General features: G+C 40.1%; 1 protein-coding gene across 1 annotated transcript in view; it reads left to right on the forward strand.

The window, feature by feature from the left end:
• Positions 1-10,446, forward strand: part of PLCXD3 (phosphatidylinositol specific phospholipase C X domain containing 3) — a 162,414-nt gene extending 151,968 nt beyond the window's left edge. Inside the window, exon 3 of the mRNA XM_021696525.1 lies at positions 9,424-10,446. Within this exon, the coding sequence (XP_021552200.1) occupies positions 9,424-9,577 (154 nt within the window). The 3' untranslated portion in view covers positions 9,578-10,446. The remainder of the gene's footprint in view (positions 1-9,423) is intronic.
• Positions 10,447-12,027: the final 1,581 nt, after the last annotated feature.

A 12,027-nucleotide genomic window follows, 5' to 3' on the forward strand; every position in this document is an offset into this window, starting at 1 on the left:
ATCTCTGGAGTTGTTTGTGAGGGCATTTGTTTCACAGATAATTCATACGACTTCATTCTTTCTCTGTGCTCAATTTTAGGGGAAAAAGATTTTTTCAAAAATGAGCTATTTTCATCAGGCATAAATCAGATATGCTGCTTCCTGAATAGAAACAGGTTTAGTAAAAAACTGATAAGCCTGGTATTTTAGGAAGTTATGATTTGTGAGATAACCTGAGGTTATTTTGAAGCCCCTTCCAGGGTTTAAACCTACAGATGCAAAGGCCCTGCCTTTTACCACCGTATGCTTTGGTGAATGAAATGCCAACCTTTTCGGCAAGGGCTTCTTTGTATTTTGTCTCTCTTCCTTACATTTTTCAAGTGAAATTTCTAAGCCTTCAGAAATGTCCAGACTGACAGGAAATCACATTTTAAAATATGTCAGACTTGATTTTAATTAGTTGGTCCTGGGTGACTCAGTTGCTCAAGGAGAGAAAGACCTATGATCCTAATTTTAAACTTTGCGGATCAACAAAAATCCATTTCTCAGGAACGGCTGGGTCTGGGACAGACAGTAACAAGACTCTGATATTTTCATTTGTAATCTTTATCCATGAGGGCATCAGAGAGTTGTGCAAAAATTAACGAGCTGAACATGGAAGTTCTATTTCATTCAGTGAAAGAAACATGTCATTGTTTAAATGAAATCCATTCAGGTAAAATTCACTGAAAGATGCAAGCATTTTATTATCATTCATTCGTTAGCTGCAAAAAAACAGTTCAGAGAGGTTAGAGAAGTCGCATACCTTTGTGGTAAAAGTATTATGTATATACACACACACACTTGAATATGGCTTTAACATGGATTCCTAATAAATTTAAATCTAATTAAATGATAAATAATTATAATTAATAATTAAAACTAATACAAAATTGATAGTAAATAAAGAAATCTGATTAAGTTTAATTCTGATAAACTTTATTCTTATGAAGATAATGGTCACTACTATCATTATTATTACACAGACTCTCCTGACTCTCTTTCTATAATGCAGGGAAAGCCATTTTGCAAATTGACTGGTCAAGTTAATTTAAAAAAAAAAAGACACTCCTTTCATTTAACAAAATAGCAGTGAATTCACAAACTAAAATCTTTGGCAGTAGCCATAGTGAGAAAAACTGGGCAGTCTTTTCACGAATTATGTTAGTGCATACATCTCTATTCTAAAAGTAATGTAGGGGCACCTGGGTGGCTCAGTCGGTTGACGTTGAGCATCCGACTCTTGATTTTGTCTCAGGTCATGATCTCATGGGTTGTGGGTGGAGCCTCCAGGCAGGCTCCATGCTCAGTGGGGAGTCTGCTTCTCTCCTTCCCCCCTCCCTCTGCCCCTCCGCACGATCTCTCTCTATCTCAAATAAATAAATCTTTAAAAAAATGGTTTTTTGTGGGTTTTTAAAAAATTTTTTTATTGTTATGCTAATCCCCATACATTACATCATTAGTTTTAGATGTAGTGTTCCATGATTCATTGTTTGTGCATGCAGTGCTCCATGCAGATGTAGTGTTCCATGATTCATTGTTTGTGCATGCAGTGCTCCATGCAGAACGTGCCCTCCTCAATACCCATCACCAGGCTAACCCATCCTCCTACCCCCCTCCCCTCTAGAACCCTCAGTTTGTTTTGTTTTAAATAAAATCTGTTTATTTCCTCAGTAAATATTTATTGGATACTTAGTCCATGCCAGGCACTGTGCTAAGCACTGGGGATACAACAGTGGGAAAACAGACAGTCCTTGTCCTCAAAGTGATTGCAGTCCAGCTGGGGAGACAGATATTGATCACGCATATAAATATAATGACAATTCTCACTGGTGTTTTGAAGTGGTGACATTTAAATTATCACCTGAAAGATGAGTGAGTTGGCCAAGGGAAGGGGCATAAAAGATAAGACATTCTGGCTAAAAAACAAGCAAACAACATTTACAAAGTTCCCTGAGCAAATAGACTGGTCGAGGTGAGCAAGACTGAGGATGTGGCTAGAATTCAGTGAGGGGAAGAGTGACCAGAGATGGAACTAGAGAAGCCATTGGGGGGCCATTGTTCAAGGCCCCAAAGGCCAGTGAAGGATTTTTACCTTTGTGCTAAGAGCACAGAGAAGTGATTGAAGCATCCCAAGTAGAAGACAGACATGAATTAGTAAGTCAAGGTCAGCACACTGAGGGTTACTGAACTCAGCACTTTCAACTCCTAAGTCTTTTCCTTTAAATCTTTTCCAAACCAGTTCTCAAAGCCAGCACATCAGAAGACCTCTGGCTCCTCTGTCTTTCCCCTCCAGTTGTTCTTGGGAGGGAGGTTTTCTGATTCCTGCAGATGTGCCCGTTTCTCTCCTAAGAAGCCTGCCCTCTGTTTGAAGATGCCTTTCTGCAGGAGAGCTCCACAGGCCAGAGAAGGGCTTTGAGGCTTCATGTACCAGGTTTCGGCTGTGAACTTGCTTGCTCTCTCGCCATCTTCATTTATTTAGCAGCTCTGATGGGAGAAGCATGTGGGAGGTTTGCCACAACTGTGTGCCTGCAAACAAAGCCCTTCCAAGAACATTTCCCTGAGAGCCGCATCACCAGTCTGGTCCTCGTTCTTTCTGTCTTTGATTGGATTTGTGAAACTTGGAAAGACATCCCACAGGCTCGTTTTTACATCACAACTGTATTATGGCTGGATGTTGCTCTCAGAATTTCCTGCTGCCTTCCTTCTTAGAGACTCTGGAGACCAGAGCAGGGCATTACAAGGCTGTCACTCAGAGGATGTTCAATACAGTCCCACTTAGAGAGAGCTGGACATTTATCTTAGCATTTTACACACACTACTTTAATCCTTGTTATTGTGCCCATTTTCTAGATGGTGAAACTGAGGCTCAGAGTGTTAACTAACTTGCTTACAATAAATACTGGTGCTGAGACTTGAGTAGAAACAGCTTGGCACCAGATCTGACACTAGTGCTATGATTTTAAATTTTTATTTATCTTGAAGTAATCCTCCTGGTTGTCAGGGTGGTTTGTGAGTAAACAGTCTAAATCTAACTATAAATCTAGCATCTCATTAAAAAGAGAGATTAAGAAAAAGGGTGGCATTTATAAGAAAACCTTGCAGTGTTTGTATAATCACATCGTTCTGTACCATAAATAAATACTAAAATATGAATACACAGATTCAAAGGAAATTTAAGAATCTCTTCAGAATATATAACTTCACTATGAAATATTTTCCTTCATAATATTAGTGAATGTTATTCAAATTTCCACTAGCAACTTTTTGGCTGTATGGTGGAAGTCATATGAATGAATGAATGAATGAATGTTAAGATCTCGTAACAGTCTGAGTACAACCTGAGAATTTTCAAAGGGCGACAATGTGTTCTTTATTTATATGTGACAAGAATACAAGCTTCGGTGTCATTAGATGGCAGACTTTGTATGAAATTAATAGGTTCTTTCTCACATGGGAAAATCAAAGAACTCTTCTTTAATTGGACAAAATTAATGACAAACATTTAAGTGCGTACAGAGTGAAGCTCAGACTCCACAGGCTGTCAAAGGAGGCTCTTAACAATCTGGCCTAACACCTTCCTGTCCCTCCCTTGCAGGTGTGCAATACAGGTGTCCCCCTACTGTCCCCACACCTCCATGGCCCTTACTCTCTGGTCACCTTGTCTTTCCTAATCACATCATCTTTCATGCCCATATGCTTCTTCCTAAACCACTTTATTTAGGTCTGATTGACATAAAAAGGGGTGCATATTAATGTCTACAAGTCGATGAGCTTAGGGATAAGTATATCCCCGTGAAACCATTACCATCAAGACCACAAACGTATCCATTACCTCCCAAAGTTTGCTTCTGCCCCCGTTATTGTTGTTACTTTTTTGTATGTGTGTGTAGTAAAGAACACTTAACATAGGACCTACCCTCGTAGCAAGTCTTAGTATACAGTGCAGGAGGAGGACATTATGCTAAGTGAAATAAGCCAGGCAGAGAAAGACAAATAATGGATTGTCTCACTTACATATTAGAATGAAGTAGTCAAATTCACAGAAGCAGAGGATGGAATAGTAGTCGCTAGGAGCTGGGGAGAAAGAGGAGGAATAGGAAAGGTGAGGGTTAAATGGTACAAAGTTTTAGTTATGCAGGATAAGTCAATTCTGGAGTCTACTAGACAGCCCCCATGCTTTTGCATGTATTATTCCCTTTTCTTGAAATGCTTTCCTTCGTTATCTAATGAGTTAGGACCAAGTTCAGATGTCACCTGTTTTGTGACGTATTCCTTAAATTCCTCCTTAATTTCTCCTAAGTGACACAAATTACTTCATCTCACATGCTCCCATAGATTCCTGTGCCCATGACCATTGGACCATATTGTATTGTTACAGTTGGTTCACATCCATTCTGCTTGTTAGACTTTGTGACATCTGAGACCAAGATTTCTAATTCCTTGTGCTCTTTCTCTCTCTCACTCTCTCTCTCAAATAAATAAATAAAATCTTAAAAAAAAAAAGATTTCTAGTTCAACCTTTAAATTCGATATATGTGTTGTTTTTCTTTTGGGTTTCAGGGGTCGTGGCAGGTACAGAGGACATATTGGTGACTGTGATATGATTTTTGTTCTTGGAAAAGTGTGCAGGCACTGACAGAAATAGGCAGGGAAATGGATCAAGTCAATGCTGTGTGCAATACACAGTCACAGAACTATGCTTCAGGAGTATAAAGCATAAGGAAAAGAAAGGGTTCTTCACCCAGACTTGGATGGGAGGGATTGAGGTAATGGCTGAGCCAAATCTTGGAGGGCAAGTAGAAATTAGTCAGACCAAGAAAGGTACTGAGGAAGGAATGGTATTTCATAGAAAGGGAAGGCCTGAAAAAAATACTGAGGCATGAGACCACAGTGTGTGGTTAGGGCAAAATAACAAGCCTCTCGGTATTGCTGGAGAAGAAATTAGCATGTAGGAAGTAGTAACAAATGAGGCGGAAGAGGGATCTGTGTGGTAGATGGTGTGAGGGAGGTAGGGACAGAGTCTTCCACATTGCTGAAGAGCTGGGTGTATCTTGTAGGGGAGAGAAGACTCTGTGACTGTTTTTGTAGAGGAATAAAGCATTCAGATGAAAAAGAGATTGTCCTGACTGAAGTGTAGAAAAAGCAAAAAAGGAGTGTGTGGGCAAGGCTATGGCAGCATTTCTCCAAGAGAGATGAAGAAGGTTTGAACTCCCGGGTGGCTCCGGGGAGGCGCAATCACAACAGCATCCTCCACAGGTGTGCAATATATCTTTGTTGAATGAATGAATGAATGAATGAATGAATGATTGAAAAAGCTAAAGCTTAACTAGCTTATACCATGGAAATTGTGACATTGAGACAATATTTTATTACCACCAGAGTAGGGTTTTCAATTCACTCTATTCAACACTAAATGTAATCAAAACTTGGCAGTTAGTTATAAAGTTGCATTGTCAATATCAGTATGGCGCCCAAAGTGGCTAAACTTGATTTTTGGGAGGGCAAATAAAAAATTTACTCTTCTTGTGTATAAAACACAGCTATATAAACAGTATATCAGCAGAAACACAGTCTATCTGTGGTATATCATGGAGCAGGAGGGAGAGCAGAAAAAAATATTCTTAAAGGCTCCATGGGGGGGCAGTAATGAAAATGGGTTAAGAAATGGCAGTCTAAAAAATTATTATAACTTCAGTAGCAGCAGCTAGTTTTAATCCAGGATATTGACTCTTTTTGTTCAACATAATTCTACTTAAGACCATCTGAGTATTTGATTTTCAACCTGGCATTATTGCTTGCTTTGTCTTTGATATCATACTGACTTTAGGAAAATATATCTGAACAGAAAAATAGAAGTATTCCCACGACTCAGAGAAATGGCATTTTGAATGTAAAATTCATTTTTTACCTGAGGCCCACAAGCCATTCCAAAAGGATGTCTCATCGATCCTCAGAGCAGTCTATTTTATAGGGAAACAGAGCAGAGCACTCTTAGGTTCTAACATCTCCCTGTGGGGATGATAATTAGTTGCTCTAAATTCAGACCCAGGAATTTTAATCTTAGAGTAGCAGAAGGCATCCGAGGAGCTGTTTTTGTGGTGGTCATGGTTCTAAGATGGGAATTGGTTGTTCTGGAACCTCCTGTGACCTAGTACCTCAAGGAATCTGGTGAACCAGCTACTCAGTTAAGGTCAATACAGAGTCAACACTGGCCTCAGTGTTATCCCATCCATGCCACCTCCCACCTCCCACCCTTTCTTCCCAGGAAATGCCCAATTCTGATGCTTTGTCTGCAGAAAGTCTGCCTTTTCTAAAATGCCAAGGTGATACTGCATTCGCAACACAGAGATATCATCTGCTCCAGCAAGTCCAGAGGAAAAAGTAATGACATTCGAACCCGAGTGGCTACACACACATTGCCACTGCATCTGTCTTTCTAATGAACTTGAACACACTGCATCTGTGCTGAGGGATCCAGATTTTTCACTGTAAGGTAGAATTATCTTCTGAAACTGGTGCCGAGAAGACCACATCTCTCCACCTGCCAGTCTATTCTCTGAAGGCATTGGGCCTTTTGGATCCATGTTATGCGCTTTTAGGAGCAATTGGATCCTCCTCTATCTGGGTCTAATGGGAAAAATGTATATGCTGAAAAACGGATCAGACTTTTTAAGGGATGACCCATCAGATTTATGTAGTCCAAGGCAGTTGAGCCAGTTTTGCCTAGATGGCTTGAGTTTGCTTAGACTAGATTTGCTTTCTGAGATCTGGAGAAATGCACATGTATTACATCCCACACTTTGGCTTCACAAACCAAAAGGGGCATGGTTTCCTTTTTGTGCTGATTATCATGATGATTACATGCTCCTGATTTTCCTTCTACTTCTGTGCCTACTTCTCTTTTTCTTTTCTTGAATCGAGTTTTCCAGCCAACCCTTACATGCTGCTGATCACATTTTCTCCTCTCCTTCTATAAAATCAGGTAACCTTATCTACTCTCATAGCTCTAACTATGCTATGTGATGGCTCTTGACAGCTCTGTGTCCTGAATATCAGATGTGTACTTACCTACCAAGTGAGATCTCAATTCATGTGTCCCAAAGTCACTTCAAAATCAATGTCTCAGACCAAACTTAGCACATCCACTGGAAAGACTTCCCTCCTGTCTTTCCAAGATTAGAGAATGATGTCCACCTGCCAGAATACTGCTAGCAATCTAGGCATCCATCCATGGCCTCTTTCTCCCTCTCCATCTCCATCCCACCCACACTAAGCAAACATCATTTTATCTCCTCAGTTCCTTTCAATTCTCTCTATGGCTGCTGGTGCAACGTAAGCTACCACTGTCTCTGGTCTGGATGACTTTGACAGCTCCCTAATTGTTACTCCTGCCCCTACTACAGTTCTGTCCCATTCATTGGCCTACACTGAAGGGAAGCCACTCTCTCCAAATCACAAATCTAAGCTTACGACTTCCCTAGTTAATAGCTGACAGTTCTACATTTTGAAAGCCCTCTTTCATCTGGTTCTTATCTCTTATCTCTCCAACTTAAGGCTCCCTTACATTTTATAATGTAACTACTCTGAGATTCCTACCCACCACCTCATTCTCTCTTCCCCTTCTCCCCTCTCTCCGTCCCTCTCCATCTTACCCAAGCATTCAAAGTTCACATCGATTTCCTCACACTTTCTTTGATGTCGAACTGTCAGCTCTCAGGGCTGCTTGTTTATGCATTCCCCATGTAAACCTCCCTTCCTGACACTTGGAGTCAGAGTAGGTGTCACTTCTGTGTGCTTCAGAGGATACTGCACGGCCATATTAACATCACCTGTGTCTCCCTGACCACGTGCCCTCCTACTAGGCACACACCATACTGTCTTCCTGATCCTCAACATTCAGGGAGCAGGCTTCTGAAAAGTTTTCCCTGACTTCTCAGGCCAGACTCAGTGACTCGCCTTTATGCTTTCATGGTAATGAGTCATCTTTTTTTTTTTTTTTTAAGATTTATTTGTTTATCTTAGAGAGAGAGTGAGCACAGGCAGGAGGGGCAGAGGGAGAGGGAGACAGAGAATCTCAAGAAGGCTTCCCGCTCAGCGCAGAGGCCGACATGGAGCTCGATTTCACGACCCCGACATCATGACCTGAGCTGAAACCGAGTCAGATGCCTAACCGACTGAGCCACCCAGGCGCCCCTGTAATGAGTCACCTTTATGATGAAAGTCAGGTTGTACTACTCTTCCCCGCGAGATATTCCAAAGCCTCCCTGTTTCACTCAGAGTAACCCTCAAAGCTCTTAAAATGGCCTACAGGGCCCTGCAGGCTCTGCCCTCTTGCTTCATCTTTTACTACTCTCTCCTTCCTTTTTCCAAGTAGGCATGCTACACCCTTAGGGCCATGGTGGTAACTGAAATGCTTTCCCTAGATATTCACATGACTCACTCCCTTGTGTCCTTTAACTTTTGCACAAATGTCCCCTTATCCATGAGGCCTACTAACCCACCCTATTTTAGGTTGTCATCTACACCACCCCTCTCTACCTGCACACTCCTACTCCTTTTTCGTCCCCATTTTTATAGTGCTTATTCCTTCCTATCAAATGATATCATTTATTTATGATTATTATTTATGATTTTCCCTCTTCGTCCTGATTGTATTATGTTAAAACTTTTTCTTTATCCACTTGCCCACCACCAAATCATGCACTCCTTGGATGCAGGGGTTTTTGCTGTTGTATCTATTTACAGTACCTAGCACATTTCCTGAAAATAGCCGGCTTATAATAAATGTTCGTTAAGTACATGTATTCATCTCTGACCTCACCACCCCATAGCTTTGCAGGGTTGGCAATCACACCATGCCAAACTAGAATGTGAGTGCAAAAGTGTCGTTTTCTTAGTGGAAAAGCTGCCCTGTAAACTCACACATCTGAGATCTCCAAAGATGAAAAGTCCAATACGGACCACTACGGTGAACGTTTCTCCTGCAGAGTCCCTTCAGAGGTTAAAAATTTACCATTGTCCGTTTGGCTTTTTTCTCTATTCTGTGTCTATAATTGGGGCATTTATTTTGGTACATTAGAAAACTAAAGGAGGGGCGCCTGGGTGGCTCAGTCGGTTAAGCGACTGCCTTCGGCTCAGGTCATGATCCTGGAGTCCCTGGATCGAGTCCCGCATCGGGCTCCCTGCTCGGCAGGGAGTCTGCTTCTCCCTCTGACCCTCCCCCCTCTCATGTGCTCTCTCTCTCTCTCTCTCTCATTCTCTCTCTCAAATAAATAAATATATAAAATCTTTAAAAAAAAAAAAAAGAAAAGAAAAAAGAAAACTAAAGGAAAGCCTGGGTAGCATAAGCTTGAAAAATAGTATCTTGCCTTCTGTGACTTCTCTTTTTCTTTCCTTTCTCAGAGCTCTTCCTGCCATGATGCAGTGGGTTCGCACTCAGAAGCCGGGAGAGAGTGGCATCAATATTGTCACTGCTGATTTTGTGGAACTTGGTGATTTCATCAGCACTGTCATAAAGCTCAACTATGTCTTTGATGAGGGAGAAGCCAACACTTGATAGTACCATTTGGAGCATCCACGAGTAAGACAGAGAAGACTCATTGTATTAGGCATATTATCTATAAACACTCTGATCTTCCTATTCCACTGGGTCTCTGAGGGGATTAGACTGGTAGTGGGTGGGAAAAGGGGGAAACCATTTCTTCAGTGATTGTTATCATACTGCATTACTATAAATATTTCATTTCCCATTTGATGAGCAAAATCTGCTTCTAGTGTTAGGGATAAAAAAAAGACCAGTGAATTTTGTTTTTCAGAATTAGTCTTTGCAACGTATAACTCATGAGTGTTTACGTGATTGCATTTCTGATTTCAACCTAGGGCTCCTACACTGATTCCTCTAACTGAACCTTTCCACTCCCTCTCTCGCTCACTCTTTTTAATCAGATGCCGTATGGGACTCAAAACAATTGAATGCCCAACGTAATGTGTATTACATTGTTGTACTGAAATTTGTTTTTGTGAGACTTGGTATAATATAATATCCTCTAGTCATCTGCAATTGGTCCATCATTGCTAACTTTTGGTCATAGAAAATATGCATCAAGTCAGTTTCCCTGCATCAGTAATATTGGAGGACATAATCAGTAATTTTTGTGTTATATGAAAATAACAGTGTTTCACAGTATTTCTATTTAAGGCAGCTATAAATATAGTGTAAAAACTTTTTTGGAAGAACAATTAGTGCCAACTCTGTAGCGAAAGATGGGGGAGGGGGGAAGAGATGGATGCCATTTTAATTCAGGAATCTCTTAAATAATATTGCCCAGCAAATGCTCAGTAAATGAAAAATTATGACAAATGTGTTAAAATCGGGCAACTCTGAAAACAACTCTTACAAAAATCTCCCCTAACAATTCTCTTGATAAAAAAAAAAAAAGGAAGAAAAGAAAGAAGAAATAAATAAAAGATTGTGCAAGCTTTCGTATGAAGTTGGGATCTACAAACATGTAATTCTAAATCCCAGATTTTGAGGAACATATTTTGAGAAGCTTCGATTCAAATTTTTACTTGAAGCTGAGGAAAGAGGAAAGATGGAAGAAAGAAATAGAGCAGTTTTTGAAACGATGTCCATAAAATCTCAAAGATCATGAAATGTCTTTAGGATATTCTTACATACACGTGATCTGGGCAGATGCACTGAAAATTAACACTGACCCATCATTTCTGGGTTCTGTCCTACCCCAGGATAGAGACTGGGGCAGAAGCAAAAGTTTTACAAAACATTTCAGTGTCCCAAGATTTGATAGTCCAGGTCTACGGGGAAGAAAAATGGTAGCAGGACTTTGAGCCTCGCTTCCTCCGTGGTGTCTTTGTGATTTTTGACAATGCTAAGATGATTTTAAAAAAGCACAATAACCCTCAACTGTGTGCCTCACAGGAATATTGTGAGGCACAACTAAAAATCTATAAATTGCTGAAATTCTTATAATTATGAATTATTTTATCTTCATGTTTAGAAATAATTGCAATAATAGTCCCTTGGGAAAATGCTGTCCATGCAAAGTAGGGCCATAGGAAAATAAAAGCATGCCCTCAGTTTTTAATTAATTTAAACATAGAGCATGTGGTTTAATCTCTTAGACCTAGGCAAGGGGGTTGATTATGTCAAGATTGTGAATAATCAAGAGCTGGTTATAAGATTATAAATACTCATTGTCAAAACATAGTATTTATTAGCAGCTGCAGGGAAGCAAGAGAAATTGTTTATACTGAAGAGAATGTTTATGCAGAGTGTTTGGTCTGCTCAGTAGACCTGGTAGCGTGCACATACATGCACCAGTTCCACATGCCAGTTGTGCATCTATGTCTCACTACGCACAGGATGCCAACGTCTCCCCATCCTGCCAGTGGACAGATACAAATGCACACAGACAGACACACAGACATGGGCAAACACAGCCACAGTTCTTCTTTTTAAGCAAAAACACTGATAATATTAAGTCATTTAATTTTGAGACTGAAACCCTCAAGGTATGAAAAGAGTGATAAGACCTTTGAAAGTAGAGTGGCTGACCATATTCAAATATTTTTGTAAAAATATTCTAGCTTGGGACTTAATTATTTACAAATAGAGTTTTCTTTCCATCTTCCCTCCTCTTGCGGTTTATTGTCTTTTTAGCTCTTTCACCTGCTCTTAGTGTGCAATTGAATATGAATCCTTTTTAAAGGACTATGGATTATTGAAATTTGCTTTGTGAGCAGACTTTCTCTCTGACAATTCATTATTCATCCCTCAGTAGGATCTTTAGCCAAGCACACTTGCAATGACGCAAGGATTTAACTTATAAATATGACAGAAAACAAATCTTTCAACATATTAATGAAGAACGAATAAAATATAGAGGTAACTATGTTGTATTTTCTTGAACTTAGATGCTTTCTTATAATGTTTGCTTAGAATTAGCTTTGTCATATTTGTCATTTGGGTGCTGGAAAAAACAAACA

The sequence above is a fragment of the Neomonachus schauinslandi genome, chromosome 7, assembly GCF_002201575.2.
Source record: "Neomonachus schauinslandi chromosome 7, ASM220157v2, whole genome shotgun sequence".
NCBI lineage: Eukaryota > Metazoa > Chordata > Mammalia > Carnivora > Phocidae > Neomonachus > Neomonachus schauinslandi.